At 35.0% G+C, this 18,492-nt stretch overlaps 1 protein-coding gene across 1 annotated transcript in view; it reads left to right on the top strand.

Annotated features, from left to right (window-relative positions):
• The window catches only part of LOC114389763, a 42,910-nt gene extending 25,301 nt beyond the window's left edge, over positions 1 to 17,609 (top strand). The window contains exons 2-3 of the mRNA XM_028350503.1: positions 14,487 to 14,556; positions 17,347 to 17,609. Coding sequence (XP_028206304.1) covers positions 14,487 to 14,556; positions 17,347 to 17,609 — 333 coding nt within the window. The remainder of the gene's footprint in view (positions 1 to 14,486; positions 14,557 to 17,346) is intronic.
• The last annotated feature ends 883 nt before the right edge of the window (positions 17,610 to 18,492 follow it).

Here is an 18,492-nt window from a genome sequence, read left to right on the forward strand (position 1 = left end):
TTTATGTGTTTGAGATTAATTTAATTATATTAGTTTGCATGGATAATTTTCATTAATAATTATACATATAATAAATAATTAAATTAAATGGTTTAACACATATTTTTATAAATTATTTAGTGCATTTTAATGTGTTTAAATTATTTATTTAATTAGTTTATGTAGAAGCATATGTTATATGAAGTTTTGATGATGCCAAAGATGAATGCTTTTCAAGTTTGATCCAAGTCAAGAATCAAGAAATTCAAGAAGAACGATGAACTTAGTCTATAGGATGCCAAAAGAATTCTTTAGATGGGGTTGCAGGGGTTTAGCTAAGGATTAACTCTTTAAAAATATCTTACAAATCTTTTTAGTAGAACTATGTTTTTAAAGTAAGATGTTTTTTCTCTCTGGTAATCGATTAACAGAGGATGTAATTGATTACCAGTAGCTAAATGCTTTCTCAAAACAGTTTACAAGTCTTGAATTTGAATTTTAAACTGTGTAATCGATTACACAATAAATGTAATCGATTACAAGAAGTTAAATTTGTTTGTAAAAGCTTTTAGAAATTTTAATTTTAATTTTAAAAGCCTGTAATCGATTATAACAGTCATGTAATCGATTACTAGACACGAAAATTTCAAATAATCGATTACAACATTTATGTAATCAATTACCAGCAAAGAAATTTTAAAAATAACTCCCGAAAGTCACAACTGTTCAAAAAAGTTTCTGAATGGCCACCAAAGACCTATAAATAGGTGGCTTGGGGTACGAATTTATGGAGAGTTTCACTAAACCAAAGTGTCTTATCCTCTTAAAACAAGTCTTGGTCAAACATTTGCAAAATCAATAAGGATTCTTTTGTGATCTTCATATTGTAATATTCTTCTCTTCAAGAGAGAATTTATCTTCTTCATATTCAAGAGATTATTGTTCAAGAGACCGAGGGTCTCTTAAGTTATAAGGATTTCTGAACACAAGGGAATGGTGTCCCTGTGTGGTTCAGACTTTGTAAAAGGATTTTTACAAGATAGTGGAAATCTCAAGCGGATTATTTGGGGACTGGACGTAGGCATAGGACGTGCCCGAACTAGTATAAAAATCGAGTTTGCATTCTCTCTTTCCTTAAACTTCTTTTATTTATTACAGTTTATATTTTGCTTTAAAGAAGTTTATTTTGAATTATTTTTTGAGTAATTTATATTAAGGGTGCATTGTTAATCCAAAAGAGAGTTAAAATTTTAATTGGGGAAAGTTTTGTATCTTAATTTAACCCCCCTTCATAAGATACTGAACCGCTTGTTTAATAATGATATGCATATATTGCTTATTTATTTCCTGAATTTTATGTGATTTTATGATTATTGTACATGTAAAATAATATTTTATGCAATGTTATTCCATTATTTGCATTATTGAGAATGTTATGCAAATATTTATCTGTTTATTCGGAATTAATTGATGTTAAGTGATTAGTATAATTTAAATTATTAGAGAATAGCCACGACATTGTTAATTGATTAGGTTTATATATATATATATATATATATATATATATATATATATATATATATATATATATATAAAGTGTTGACATCACATTTAAAATATTAGTTGTGATTTATAATCTGCCCACAGGAATTTATTATATTTATATGACTAATTAGGATAAAATATCAAGTTATATTTCTTAATTTACCTCCAGGAATTTAGGAAAAGGGAACATAATTTGATAATTTTATCCTAATTTTGAATCTAATCTAGTAAGACTTTAGCCCACAAACAAGTTTTATGTTACTAGGTTCACAAACTAATACATGTTTTACATTGGTAAAACATAAAATTTTATTTAGTCTCAAACTATGAATAATGAGAATGTATGTTTGAACTTTGCAGTTAGTTAATCTACAAGTATTTCTAATATTAAGTGTGATATTCCCGAATTAATATGAGACAATTATAAGGTTTGGAGGGAAAGAATTCTCCTTCATTTAGGTTGGATGGATATTGACTATGCCATTAGGAAAAATGAACCACCGAGTATTAGTAAAACTAGCACTCCAAATGTTGTTGATCTTTATGAAAAATGGGAGAGATCTAATCACCTCTCTATGATGTTCATAAAAATCAATATATCTACTAGTATTCGTAGTTCTGTCGATCAGCATGAAAAGGTCAAGGATTGAAGGATCTTTTGAAGGCCATTGATGATCAATTTGTAACATCTGATAAGGTCTTTGCTAGCACCTTTATAATACAATTCTCATCCTCAAAGCTCCATGGGATAAGAGGAGTGTGTGATCACATCATGCGCATGAGAGATATAATGGCTCAGCTGAAAGCTTTGGAAGTTACCATGTCATATTCCTTCCTAGTATGCTACATTTTATGCACTATTCCTGTGCAATATGCCCCTTTCAAAATCTCTTATAACACATAAGGATAAGTGGTCAATTAATGAGCTATTGACTATGTGTGTTCAAGAAGAGGAAAGGTTAATAATGGAACAGGGTGAAAGGGTATATTTGATTGCTCAGGGAAAGAAGAAAGGAGATCAAGGCAAGATTCCTACTCAGTTGGTCATAAAGAAAGAATCAAAGTGTTTCTTTTGCAAAAAGAAAGGACACATGAAGAAAGACTGCTCAAAATTTAAGACCTGGCTTGACAAGAAAGGTACTCCATTTACTTTTGTTTGTTACAAATCTAATATGGTTAATGTTAATCATAACACATGGTGGATTGATCAGGGTATGGAAAACCTCAGGAGACTAGTGGGAAGTGAGCAGTACATCTATTTAAGAGGCAAGATGAGCTCACATGTGGAAGCCATTGGGACATGCAGTTTAGTTTTAAGCAACGGTTTTATTTTGTGTTTAGAAAAGACATTTTAAATTCCAAGCTTTTCTAAGATTTTGATTTTTGTATGAAGACTTGCACCATTGGGTTTTTTCTTTAAGTTTTTATTTTGGTTTTTCTTTAATTAATAAATCTGGAATTATTGGTTTCGAATCATTACTTGATGGCTTTACTTTATTGGATTGCAAAATGATGTTGCTTATAATTCTATGCATGTTACTATTGGGTTAAAATGATGTGTTGTGAATGAGGAATCCTTTATGTTGTGTCACTGAAGATTAGGACATATCTCTATCGAGAGAATTAAGAGATTAATAAATGAAGGAGTACTTATTGCTTTGGATTTTGCTGATTTTGAAACTTGTGTAGATTGCATTAAGGGTAAGCAAACTAACAAGTCTAAGAAGGGTGCAAAGAGGAACTCAAACCTATTAAAAATCATACACACTGATATTTGTTCTCCAAACATGGACTCAAGTGGCCCAAAATACTTTATCACTTTTATAGACGATTATTCGTGATACATGTATATCTACTTCATTCTACACATGAAGCTTTAGAAGCTTTTAAAGTTTTTAAGACCAAAATGGAGAAACAATGTGGAAAGCAAATTAAGATTGTGAGATTTGATAGAGGTAGAGAGTACTATGGTAGATACACGAAGAATGGACAAGCACCTAGTCCATTTGCGAAGTTTCTTCAAGAACATGGGCTTGTTGCTTAGTACACTATTGTCGCAACGTGCCCTTTTGCGGGCGAGCGAAGGCGAGGCTCACGGGTGCGTTTTCCAAAGGAGGAAACATGTGCGGAGTCGCCACCATCGTTTATTTGTGGAAAACGTCAGAAAAACCGAAGGAAACCGGTCGAAACGAAAATTCTAAGTTTGGGAGTTGTATTTACGTTTGAGGAAGGTATTAGCACCTCTCACGTTTGTCTTAAAGGACAACAGCCTATTTTTAGAATTGTGGAAATTGTGTTACCTTAACTTTATTTCTTTTTATTTTTTTGAGGTCGACAAAAGCGAGGCTCTTGCTCCTACGTACCCTCCATCAAAGAGGAAATCAGACCTACGTAGTTCTTTTTGAAAGGTGATCACTTAAAGGTGTTGGGCCTTTAAAAATGATCCATTTAACTTGGTAAGAAAAGCTGAGATAAAACTTTCAAATCCTATTTTTTGTGGACGAGCTTGACTAGGCGAATTGATTTTAGTCTTAGTTTCACTTTAGTTATTAGTCAATTCAATTAAGAATGAAAAAATCCCAAAGAGAAAACGTCCGATTGATTTTTCCGCATCATTTTACTAAAAGATATTTTTTATTATTATATTATTATTTTACCTCTTTTTTTATTTCCAACGTGGTTACGACACGACCGAACGGTCAGAATTCATTTTAACAAAAATTAACGGATGATACAATTCAAATAATCGGTGGAAATTTATTTTATTTTTAGATTAAGCAAGAAATGACTTAAATAAATGACTGAAGCACGTCAAAAGGGGGTATAGAAAGCGAATGAAAAACGAGAATAAAAATACATGAAACAAAATGTGGACCACCATGGGTACATAGAATGAATTGAAAAGCTCGGTTTGAGGTACTTACCCGTTGAAGACTGAAGAAAACGAAGAACGAATGATGAATGTTGAAGAACGGTCGAGAATCTTCGCGGAATTACTCACGGAAACGTTATGAAAGCGCCTCAGCTTGGATTTTCTTCACGGAAATAATTTTTCTCAGCAATTTCGAGAGAATAAGAGGTGCCAAGAAGGCTGAACCCCTTCTCCCTTCACTCCTCCCCCTATTTATAGCAAAATAGGGGAGGAGCTTGCCACCCAGCTCGCCCAGGCGAGCAAGGTTGCTTCCTCCAGAAGCAACAGCCTTCTGGAGGAAGAATCTGGAAGGCCCAAGTGGGCCTGATTGCTATTTGTACCCCCCCTTTTTACTAAATGCACCCCCTTTACCTTTTTTGGTAATTCTTTTTCCGTAACGTTACGAAATTTTACGAATTTCGTAACGATACTTATTTTCCTTCCGCAAGGTTATGAATCCTTACGGATTATGTATTTACTCTTTTTCAGCTCTTGAAGAAGTTACAAAAACTTACGGATTGCGAAAAACACCTCCTTTCGATTTTCGTCACATTACGGAATTTTTACGGATCGCGTAAGCCTGCTTCCTTTTGATTTTCGGCACGTCTCAGGACTTCACATATTGTACAACAAAGGGTGCCAAGTATCTCGAAGTGGCCAATCAAAGGTTGTATATCATCAAATAATAATCCCCAGACGAAATTAGGGTATGACAACTATGTCTGGTTCTTCGGATCAGAATGGTTTGTTAGAAAGAAAAACCAAATTTTAATGGACATGGTGAGGAGTATGAGGAGTAATAGAAAACTTCCTCAATTCTTGTGGATTGAGGCACTAAAGACGACTGTGTATATATTAAATCGAGTACCAACCAAGGCTATCTCAATGACACTTTTTAAGTTATTCAAAGGTTGGAAACTGAGTTTGCGACATATACGTGTTTGGGAATGTCCATCTGAAGTGAGAATTTATAACCCCACAAGAAAAGAAACTAGACCCAATGACTATCAGTGGGTATTTTATTGGATATGCAGAAAGCTCCAAGGGTATAGATTCTATTGTCCATCACATAGCACTAGGATTGTGGAATCGAGAAATGCAAAATTTCTTGAGAATGACTTGGTTAGTGGGAGTGGCCAATCTCAGGATATTACTTATGAAAATGATCACTATGAAGCTCAAACCTCTAGCTCCAATGATAGATTAATTGTCAGTCGCACCCCTTAAGTTCAAATGGATGTTAGACAACCAATGATTGAAATTCCACAAATTTTTGAAAATGATCTTTTAGATCAAGTTGCTGATGAGGAACAACAAGTTCCTTAAGAAGATCACGAAGCAACATTAAGAAGATATACTAGAGTAAAAAAGCCATCATTTCCTAGTGATTATATGGTGTATCTACAAGAACCAGACTACAACATTGGAGCCATAAATGAACCTAAATCATTTTCATAGGCCATGAGTTCTAAGGAATCAAACTTATGGTACAATGCTATGATAGATGAAATGGATTCTATGACATCTAACCAAGTATGGTATCTTGTCGAGTTGCCTAATAGTGTAAAAGCCATTGGATGTAGATGTATCTTTAAAACAAAGAAAGACTCATAAGGCAACATTGAGAGACATAAGGCAAGACTTGTTGCCAAAGGGTTCACTCAAAGAGAAGGAATCGACTATACAGAGACATTTTCTCCTGTATCTAAGAAAGATTATTCCTGAGTAATTATGGCATTAGTAGCTTATTTTGACTTTGAGTTACATTCGATGGATGTGAAAACATAATTTCTTAACAGTCATCTAGATGAAGAGGTTTACATGAAACAATATGAAGGATTCTCCTCTAGTGATAGTTAGCACTTAGTATACAAGCTTAATAAATCCATCTATGGATTGAAACAAGCCTCCCACCAATGGTATTTAAAATTTTATGAGGTTATCACTTCATTTGTTTTTGAAGAGAACATCATGGATCAATGTATATAGCAGAAGGCCAACGAGAGTAACATTTGTTTTCTTGTGTTATACGTGGATGATATTTTGCTTGCAACTAATGATAATAATTTGCTATATCAGGTGAAATTTTCTCTTGAAGAACTTTGATATGAAGGATATGGGATAGACATCTTATGTCATTGGCATTAAGATATATAGGGAAAGGTCTTAGGGCATTTTAGGTTTGTCTCAAGAGACCTATATTAACAAAGTTTTAGAGAGATTTAACATGAAAGATTGTTCACCAAGTGTAGCTCCCATTGTGAAGGATGACAAACTCGATTTGAGTCAGTGCCTGAAAAATGATTTTGAGCGGGAACACATGAAGAATATTCATTATGCTTCAGTTGTTGGAAGCCTTATGTATGCTCAGGTTTGCACCAGACCTGACATTGCATATAATGTTAGAGTTTTGGGAAGATATCAGAGTAATGCAGGTATTGACCACTGGAAAGCTAAAAAAAAGTGATGATATATCTTCAAGTAATAAAGGATTACATGCTCATGTATAGAAAAACTGATCGTTTGGAAGTGATTGACTACTCTGATTCAACTATGTTGGTTGTGTTGATTCAAAAAAATCAACATCTAGTTATATTTTTATGCTAGTTGGTGGAGCTGTATCTTGGAGAAGTGCCAAGCAAACCTTGATTGCTACTTCGACTATGAAGGCTGAGTTCATTTCCTATTTTGAGGCTACCTCAAATGGTGTATGGTTGAAGAGTTTAATGTCTGGACTTAGAGTTGTGGACTCTATTTCTAGGCCATAGAAGTTGTACTGTGACAACTCTGCTATGATATTCATGGCTAAAAACAACAAAAGTAGAAGTCAAAGTAAGCATATCGACATCAAGTACTTAGCCATAAGAGAATGTGTTAAAGAAAAGAAAGTGGTCTTTGAACACATTAGCACTGAGTTGATGATTTCCGATCGTTTGACTAAAGGCATGCCACCAAAGAATTTTAAGGATCATGTAGTACGAATGATACTTGGTTCCATGATATGATTTCATTGTAGTATAATTGTTATTTTTGAAACCCTTTTTTAGTTTGATGTTTTCTCATATGGTTTTGTGCATACATTCATTTATTTAGAGAAACATCATTAAGTTTAGATCTAGAATAAATATATGGTTTATTCATAAAGTTGAGAACTGACATTTATAGACTTGATATGTTGTGCTACATGGAAGATAATACTCGCTATTAGAGGACCTATCGTCATGACTCATATATTTTGTTTCTTGTTATGACTAATGTTGGGTTAAATGGACCAAGTGGGAGAATGTTGCAATTTTTCAATTTTTCTGTTCCTTTTTCTCAAACTGTTTTTTGTTGCGATTTTTATGGGAAGTGTATTTCTGAACATGGCCCATTTTCTGCCCATATTCAACCCATTTGTGCAACAACTCATGATCTTAAAAATAATACCCATGTTTTGATTAGCTTTGTGATGGACAAAGATCTATAAATAGAACAAGGTGCTCTCAGTTTTGATTACCAAACTCACTATTCTCTTAAGATAAAACACACCTTTGAGTTTGAGTGAGTAAGGGTCTAGAAAGCTAAAATTGCGAAGGCTGGAGAAGGTTTATAGCATTGGCTGGAGGTAGGTACCTCTAAAAATTATTTTTTTCTTCTTTGCTTCCGTTGTTCGGTTTGAATGTGTTGCTCATGGTTTAGACCAGTATAATTTTACAGAAAAATTTTTTTTGGAAGAAGGCCCCTTATTGTACTTGATGATGTGACCGATGTTAAGCAATTGGAAGCCCTATCTTTAAATTGTGAATGGACTGGTGCAGGATGTGTGTTCATCATTATAACCAGAGATGTGTGCCTTTATCTCGTTTAATAATTGATAAAATGAATTTCAACCGATCATTTGTGTTGTAATCTCGTTTAATCACTGTTAAAATAATATCCAACCGATCATTCACGCTATAACCTCGGTTAACTCGAAAAAAGAAAAATAATAATAAAATCAAAATATCTTGAAAAAAAATAAAAAAATAATAAAAAATATCTTTGAATAAAGTAATCAAAAAAATCAATCGGACATTTTTCTTTGAAAGTTTCCTTGAATGAATTGACTAATAACCAAAGTGAAAGTAAGGCTAAAATCAACTCAAAATTAAGTTGTGTCTGCAAAAATCACTAAAATCGTTTTAAGGTCCAACGCCTTAAGCGGTCCTCTTTGCTTTTATCGGTTAACATGGACCGTTCAAAAGCATAAAATCAACACACCACTTTACCGCTTTTCGCAAGAACTACATAGGTCTGAGTTCATCATCGCAATTGAGGATACGTAGGAGCAAAAACCCCACTTTTGTCGACCCCAAAAGAGATCGTTCAAGGTCCAACGCCTTAACGTTTCTCACCCAAAAGAGATTGTTCAAGGTACAACGCCTTAACGTTTCTCTCTTTTCCAAAATCGGCAAGAACTACGTAGGTCTGAGTTCCTCACCACAAATCGAGGATACGTAGGAGCAAAAGCCCCGCTTTTGTCGACCAACCCTTTTCAAAAACCAAGAGATCATTAATGGTCCAATGCCTTAACGTTTTTCTTCTTTAGCAACCAAGAGATCGTTAATGGTCCAACGCCTTAACGTTTCTCTCCTTTCAAAAACAAGAGATTGTTAATGGTCAAATGCCTTAACATTTCTCTCCTTTCAAAAACAAGAGATCATTAATGGTCGAACACCTTAACGTTTCTCTTCTTTCAAAATCAAAAGATTGTTTAATGGTCCAACGCCTTAAATGACCTTTGTTCAGTTAAAATCTAACTTGCAAAAAAAGATAAAAACAAATTAACCAGCGTTTAGTTCTTAAAGAACTACGTAGGTCTGATTTCTTCATTGCAATTGGGGAATACGTAGGAGCGAGGAAAACACCATTGTCGACCACAAAAAGTAAAAAACATAAAAAGCACAAAAGATAAAAAACATAAAAAAGGGAAATAAAAACAAAGCGAAGTCATGATATTGCACATTTGATTAAAGGCTGTCGTCCTTTGTGGCGGACGCGTGGGGTGCTAATACCCTCCCCGTGCGTAAATACAACTCCGAACCTTTCACGATTAAAGTTCGTAAACTGCATTTTTGGTTTTTCCGACGTTTTCCTCGAATAAATGTTGGTGGCGACTCCGCGCATTTTCCTCCCTTGGAAGATGCATCTCGTGAGCCTTGCGTCACCTTCCCGCCGAAGGGTAGGTTGCGACAATATATTAACAATGACAGTAACATATATTCACTTATACTAGGTTTCTATCACAAACCAACAATGGCAGTAACATATATTAACTTATATATGACTTACTGAGTCAAATCCTTGAAGAGTAGCCAATGCAGTTGAATTTTCTACTCCAAGATAACTTTGTAAAAACCAGTCAATAGTTAATAGCATAAATACTAGATAGAGTTGCTGAAAGTAATTAAGCAGACTACTGTGGTATGAGCAGGTATATTCGGAAACAATAGCTCACCTAGATGGAAAAGGCTAATAAGAAGAAAAATGAAGGTAGTAGCTATATATAGTATCTAAAAACAAGGCGGTGCAATAATTAGGGGGAATGGAAAGGAAAAGTGGGAGTGGTTTGATGGGTTTGTGTTTGGTTGCGGCTTTGGAAATGGAAATTGAAATGATGGAGTGAGGAGCTGAAACTAGTGAGTGTGTCTGAGACATTCAGAGATGGGGATTAATCACTCTCTCACTAGTAGCAAGCAAAGCATATGGGGGAGATAAAATGAATGAGAGAAAGCTAAGGGGTGTTGGTTTAATATGGGACAAAGTGAGGTTGACTAAGTGTGTGTGTGTGTGTGTGTGATTAGGGTTTATGTGTGTGTGTGTGTGTGTGTGTGTGTGTGTGTGTGTGTGTGTGTGTGTCATAAGGGTGTGTGTGTGTATTTGTCATGAGGGTGTGTGTGATGAGGGTGATGAGGGTGTGTGTGTGTGTGTGTGTGTTATTAGGGTTTGTGTGTGTGTGTGTGTGTCATGAAGGTGTGCGTGAGTGTTTATGATCAGGGTGTGTGTGTGTGAGATTAGGGTTTGTGTGTGTGTGTATTTGTCATGAGGGTGTGTGATGAGGGTGTGTGTGTGTGTGTGTGCAACGGCACCCCGTGTTACGAGTGACTTTTGTGGCCAACATTCCATCAAAAGTTTAACTCAATTAACTAAAATGATACTTCAACAATATTCCAAAGAAATAATTATAAATTGTGACATAATTTAGAAACAACTGGAAGCATAAGAATACTAAGTACATTTAACATTCAGAAAACTATATGCTACAAACTACTATGCTCTAGCAAGTGGACGAGTAATTGGATTTCAGACTTTCTGCCTCTATTGAATTTCAGCACAAAGTAGGTGGGCTATTTGTTAGCAATTGAGAAAGAGACATATATAGGTAACATAAATTAATTAGCTTTTAATCCCATAAGGGTTTTTTGATCAAATTGATTTCATTAGTGAAGATGGAGTTTAAGTAATTAACAAAGTGGTATATGGGGGTTACTTTCTAGATATATGTGGCTTTGCACAACTGTATAAGGTCCCGATTATGTATGAAATTAATCTCTCTTTCCAAAAAGCATTCGAATATCTCTCTCTACCTAGTTAGCTGGATGTATAGACTAGAGTACAAAATGACTTGTTTTTATGATGCAGGCTAAGAATTTTCTAGCATGTAGGAGGGAATTCGAGCCATGTTACTCAATTTAATTGACAAAACTTTAGCTACCACACGAGTTATGTTTTTTACTGGACTTAGATATCTCATAATTGAAAATGACCTGCTGGTACACAATTTAAAATGTTCTAACCAACATAAACAAAATTAGTTTTATTAATGATTATCCTAAAAACTAATTAGTGGGGTACTAGAACAAGTTTAGCCTAAGAAGAAAAAAAAATGGAGTGCCACCAAAGACAAACCTTAAGGCAATCCATACTACTAATTAGCTTTGGACAGCTTCTGCAATTCAGGTGTGTGTGTGTGTGTGTGTGTGTGTGGTTGTGTGTGTGTTTGTGTCCAATGATGAAAGATTAGATCGTCCATACTTAATAATGAACCCCTGGAGAAGCTTAGGAAAGGTTTAGATACTTGCCTAGGAAAACTCCCACTCATGGTTTTGATGAAGCTCTCAAAATCAATGTGTTTCTAGGGGGATTGAGATCTCAAAGTGAGCTTATGCTTGATGCTTCAACTAGTGGGAAAATCTCTCTCAAGACTCCAAGAGAAGCTATAGAGATCATTGAGAACATGGCTACCAATGCTAATGAATTTAAAAGTGAGAGCCATGGTTCCATCAAAGAGACTAATTGAAGTAAATACCCAAGATGACCTCTTAGCACAACAAAAATTGCTCACTAGGAAAATTGAAGAGCTTACACAACAAATCATTGATCTTCCTCAGCACTTCAAGTTGCAATCAACAACCTCTATTCCCAAATTTAAATGTTTTGTTTGTGAATCTTGTTGAGGATGCCATACAACAAATGAGTGTGCTATGATTCAAGAGGAAGTTCAGTACATGAATAACAAAGGTGAAGGAACTACAACAACTACAACCACCAAGGATACAAACCTCATCCTAGCATAGGACAAGATCTAGATCAAAGGAGTAGTTCCAATGCCATGCTATGCACAAAACCTTCATGAGAAGACAAGCAAGTTGGTGGAAACCTCCAATTTTCCAACCACTAGATTATGGAAGCCTCCATTAGAAGCTTGGAGTTCCAAGTAGACCAATTGGCAAAGCAGCTAGCTGAGAAAAACCCTACATTTTCACTTTGTTTGTCATCTCATCTCCATTTCTCATTGTCACTTTTTCCCTTTCCTGTTTAAGTAAGTCTATTATATGTTTTAAAGTAGTTTATAGTTTTCATACCCTAATTTTGTTCGGGGACTATTGTTTGTGGATCTTTTGATCCTCGCTAGTTGACTTGTGGTGTTAAAGGCCAGTTATAGTGCGAAACAGATGATCATTCAATGTTTTGATCAATAATACAAAAATACCCAAAATGGAGGGCAAAAGGGTCATTTTAAGGATTTTTCTGAACCTTGGCTTGCCCAGGCTAGCCTCTGGCTCGCCTGGGCCACCAAATAACTTCATGGTGAAGTAAACAGCTCGCTTGGGCGAGCTTTCATGACCCCAAATGCCTTGTTTTGCTATAAATAGGCATGAAGAGGGGTTGAGAGGAAGGTTCTAAGGTCCAAAAGTGAAATAATTGAGAGAAAGAAGAGAGAAGAAATAGAAAGAAGAGAAAACGAAGCTGAAATGCTGATGAATCACAACCGTGATCAACTTCTACATTGTTCTTCATTCGTCATCCGATTAGTTTTTGTTTTAAGGATCTAAATGCGATCTATGCACCCTTAGGGGTGCTCCTTCTTGTTTTGTGCATCTCCATCTCCTTCTTCTATTATCGGTAATCGCTTTTCTTTTGTAAAGTAAGTTTTAACCGATCATTTGTGCCACAAGTTCTCTTTAAAAAAAATTGAAGGTTAATAAACAAAATCAAGATACAACCAACTCATAACCAATTTCTTTTTATCAAATACTGCTTGAGATTGTTTTAAGGTCCAACGCCTTAATGATTCTCTTCGCTTTTCAAAAAGGCAAAACATCATTTTGAGGTGCAATGCCTTAAAAAACTTTTGTTCACAATTAAAATCAATCTTTCAAAAAAAGATAATATCAATGTAACACACAAAATTTTCAGACTTAAAGAACTACATAGGTCTGAATTCCTCATAGCACCTGAGGATACATAGGAGCGAGGGAAACACCGTTGTCGACCCCAAAAAAAATAATAAACATAAAAAGGGAAAATACATAATGTTGATGTCATGTTCTGCACACTCGATTAAAGGTTGTCGTCCTTTGTGACAGGTGCGTAGGGTGCTAATACCTTCCCCATGTGTAAACAAATCCCAAACCCTTATTTTCAAAACTCACAAACCCCTTTTTGGTTTTTCTAAAGTTTTCCTCAAATAAACATTGGTGGCAACTCTATGTGTTTTCTCCCTTGGAGACAAACGCGTTGGCCTATTTATTTTGGCCTTTTCGCACCCCTGTCGAAGGGTAGGTTGCGACAATAGTTCTTTTAATTTAAAAGATGAATATTTGATAAATTTTCGAAAACAAGTTGTGAATAGGTTGTTGATTACATTGCTTAGAGTTAGGTTTTATTATTTGCAATTATTTACCTTTTCAGAACTCTAGGGTAAGAATTAGGAGTCTTAAACCCTAGAATGGTAGATAGGCTAGTTTCAGAAGCTTTGTAGTTGATGGTTGTACATAATGTGCTTGTTAATGTTGGTTTTTGAAATTTTTGTGATTGCTTTTGCATAATCACATCTGAAATGCTCTTGCCATGGCAAGAGCTTACAAAATAAGGTGAGTTAGTGTGTTTGTATGTAAATGTTGCTTGTGATGTTGTAGAGTAGTTCCCTAGAGTAATATTGTGTTTTTTTAATAATAAAGTATAAAATAGCAATTTTGTTCAATTTTTCCTTCTTCCCATGCCTTACATGTCACTTCTCAGTTAGGCACAATGTATGCATTCGTTGTAGCAAAACCAAGCTCACTACAATGATCCTATCGAGTTCCTAAAATTTGATCCCAAGTTTGGGGTCACTATGGCAACCCATGCTAGTGCCTAGGTCAAATGAACCACAAAGGATGAGAAATATTTAGGGGTTAATTTCTCCATGGCAAGATTTCATCTCGCTAAGACAAAATGACTTCTTAAGACTTTTTTTGCTTTCAGGGTCCATTTTGCTATAGCGAGGCTAGCCATTGCCAAAGCAAAACGACTTCCAAGTGCTATTTCAACTCGAGGGGTCTAATTTGCAATGGCAAATGTATGCTTCACCATGGCGGATGCACTTCCAAAAGTTTTGATGCGCTTCAGGGGTCTCACTAGGGCAAAATGACCCATCTAATGCAAAACATGTCATTTTCCACTTCTTTCTGACTAGTCTTTCATTGCTCTTTCTTCTCGAACAAGCTATAATATGTATATTCTTTTGTTGTGTATAATTTTGCAGATGGAAAGAATAAACAATCAGTCCTACAATAAGCAACCTCCCTCCAAGAAGAGAAAGCAACATGATGATGGTTCATTTCCAAACCCCCTTCTAAAAATCCTAAAGCTCAACAACAATAGATGCAACATGAGCCTACTAATGAAATTGAGAGGTTTTCAATAAGTATGTTGTATTGGATCAAGTGGCCTCAGAATAATTAAGAAGGGGGGTTGAATTAATTATGAACGTGTCTTACTAATTAAAAATCTATCCTTCTTAATGTTACTAGATTCAAATAGGCTTTTACTACTAAGTTAAGAAAGTAAAGAACAAAAATAGAAACTTAACCAAAAGTAAAAGCGATAATTAAAAGTACACAACGGAAATTAAAGAGTATAGGGAAGAAGAAGACAAACACAAGATTTATACTGGTTCGGCCACAAACCGTGCCTACATTCAGTCCCCAAGCAACCTGCGGTTCTTGAGATTTTTTTCAACCTTGTAAAATCCTTTACAAGCCAAAGATCCAATAGGGATGTACCCTCCCTTGTTTTCTTTGAAAAACCAAGTGGATGTACCCTCCACTTGAACTGATCCATAAGAGATGTACCCTCTCTTGTTCTCAGTATAACAATCCCCAAGTAGATGTACCCTCTACTTGTACCACAAAGGATGTACCCTCCAATGTGTTGGGACAAAGAATTCTCAGGCGGTTAGTTCTTTGAATCTTTGTAAGGGGAAACAAAAGATATCTCAGGCAGTTAGTCCTTTGAAATCTTTTGCTTAAGGGGAAGGGAAGAATCAAAAGAATTCTCAGGTGGTTAGTCATTTGAATCTTTTGTAAGGGAGAAGAGAGACATAAAAGAATTCAGGCGGTTAGTCCTTCGTTCCTTTGGCAAAGGGAGAAGAGCAAGAAAAAGATGAATAGCACAAGTTTTTGATCAAAGAACTTTTCTTGGAAGAGAAAGTGTTGAACAAAAACTTTCAGAAAGATGAAGAGAAATGAATCATAAAATTTTGTAGAAAGATATTGAAAGATTGATTGAAAGATGTTGAGAGATGATGTAAAGATTGAAAGATAGATTATTCAAAGATGATTGATGATCGATGATTGATGATTGATGAAACTCATGTCATGGTCACATATTTATAATCTCTTGATGACTCAAGTCAAAGCTTGTGACTCTTGGCAATTTTTTTAAAACTAGTCACTTAAAAAAGTTGTGACTTTTGAAAAAAAAATCTTCAAAAACAAGTCACTTGAAGAATTTTGACTTTTGGAAATGTATTTTTCGAAATCAGTCACTGGTAATCGATTACCATTAAGGTGTAATCGATTACACATCAATAGATGTGACTCTTCATTTTGAATTTTGAAAATTAAAACGTTTAGAAGCTCTGGTAATCGATTACAAGTATTGTGTAATCGATTACACAAGTTTAAAATGATTTAAAACTGTTTAAACACAAGTTGTAACTCTTGAAATTTGAAATCTTAATGTTTTAAAACACTGGTAATTGATTACTTCCTTCTGGTAATCGATTACCAGAGAGTAAAACTCTTTGGTAATGATTTTGTGAAAACTTCTTGTGCTACTCAATGTTTTTGAAAAACTTTTTTAGTACTTATCTTGATTGAGTCTTCTCTTGATTCTTGAATCTTGAGTCTTGAATCTTGATCTTGATTATTCTTGAATCTTGATTCTTGAAACTTTATTCTTGAATCTTGAATCTTTGGAATTTGCTTAACTCTTGATTCTTTGGCATCATCAAAATAACCTTGGAAGACATTGCTTCCACATGTTGTAACAAGGTACTATGTTAGCCTCAAGAAGGAGGTATATATTGAGAGGAAGGTAGAGCTCAAAGATGATGAGTTCACTGTGATTTAAAAATCTTTTAAAGATAGAGGATGGACCAAGCTAATGGAGCCATTTGTTTGTAGTGAACCCCTTGTTGGGAAGTACAATGCTAATTTCGTCCTTCAAGATGTTACAAAGAAAGAAAGTCTTGGGTCAAAGGAACAATTTCAAATATGACTTAGTGACCATCAACAATCTTCTTGGCTCAACCTAGACATTGAGGAAGGACAAACAATTTGGCTATAAGGAGTGGATAAACAGGGAAAAGAAGTAATGAGATAGAGCAGAAGGCTATGATTGCTAAAATGGAGGAATTTTTGTGCATTCCCAACAAGCATATATAAACAAACCCTTAAGGAAAACCCATGAGGTTGCACAAGAAAAATATAATGACTCTTGCTTAGTTTTGTAGTGTGTTTTTACTTGATAACATTGCTCCCAACAGCCACAAATCTAATATTCCAATGAAGAGGGTCCAACTCATATATTCAATTATTAATGGGCTCTCAATTGACATTGGCCAGACTCACTCTTAATAAATCTTTAGCATGACTATAAAGAAGAGTTCTCTTCTTGGTCTTCCAGCTCTAATAACTACTTTATGTGTGAGAAATGGATTGGGCATTACTGATGATTGGGCCCAAACTTTTGTTGATTTGCAGCCAACCATTGATGCTCGTTACATTTAGAAAAACTTATGGTAAGATGATAACTCCTTGCTAGGAATAAAACCTCCCCTTTCGAAACCATTGACTCTCCATGGGAAATTAAAAATGATGCATGGGGAGATGACCTCAGAGTTGGATGCCAACCACAAATCAAATATTTTCCTTTTTGAGAATTTAAGAGGTTTGGCCACACACTTAGCCCTTTTCTATCCATTTCCATCCTTGGAAGCAATTGTGTCTGCCATCAAGTTGTCTGATCATGCTGGGGACCAAGCAGCACAAGGCCAAAGAGTGGTTAGGTAGCCACATCGGAGGATGGAGCTAATGATGCTAATGGTGATACTGCTACAGAAGAGCCTATAGAGCCTAAGATCAAAATTTTTTTTGAGGGAATTGATATTGGTGGCAATAATGATAACCAAGAAGCTAATGAGCATATGGAGCCTACTACTAAAGTTGTACCTGTTGTAGATGTAGAGCCTAAAGAGGGTGAGCTTAATGATGTTGTGGTTAAGGAGAATAGTGCAAAAGGTATCATTGTTGTTGAAGTTGCTTCTAAGGAAATTGATGAAGTTGATAGCATTATTCGAAGTGTCATTTCTTCCATTGATTGAGAGACTATTGCTAGTATTAATGAAAAAGAAGCTGGAAAGTGTAAGGGAGCAACTGGTAACATTACTAAGGGTGTTATCAATGCAAAGAAAATGGAGGAGGAGATTATTCAATGAATGATGTTGCTTCTCCCTTCTTCTCTTTCTCTCCCTTATCTCTTCTCTATCTCCTTTGATTTTGAACAATTTCATTTGATTTTGGACAATATTTTGTAGAATTTGGATAATTTTGTTGTGATTGTGAATGTTTTCAAGTTTGATTTTGTTGTTGTGTATGCTTTTAGTTAATTTTGTTTTTTTTTTACTTTTAATAAGTTCGCCACAGCAAGTGGTGAATTCACTACAACAATGTTTCGCCAAAGAGGAGGAGGATTATTCCACCAAGGCACCTAAAAGATTTTATTTGACCAAATCAAATAGTTAGGGGGAGTGTTGAGTTGGCTAGGTACTAGTGACCTTAGGGGACATGTTGTCTGCCATAATTTTGTTATTTGCATTATCTTTTTGTTATTTGTATTTTCTGATATTTTACGTTAGTTGTCTACACCATGCTATTGTTTTTAGATGCTATAAATCTTTTTAATCTTGTAATAAGGAAGTCAAGAAGAATTATCTAGTTTTCTGCCTTTCTTTTGTGTTAGGATGTCCCTAGTCTTCGAATTCTAGGAAAATTTACCTTTTATTTGTTAAGAACATACCAAAATGACTAATAAAAAGATAGCTACCTATCTAATATATGGTCTGGCAAAGCCAATTACAATGAGAATGGAACCATCACCTAAAGTGAGTGTGTAACCATTACCTGATATGGAAATGGATCCATCTCTTAATGTCTAAATAAAGCCATCAAAGAAGCCAAGGAAAAATATCATTACAAAAATTACAA

Source organism: Glycine soja, chromosome 16 (assembly GCF_004193775.1).
Source record: "Glycine soja cultivar W05 chromosome 16, ASM419377v2, whole genome shotgun sequence".
Taxonomy (NCBI): Eukaryota; Viridiplantae; Streptophyta; class Magnoliopsida; order Fabales; family Fabaceae; genus Glycine; species Glycine soja.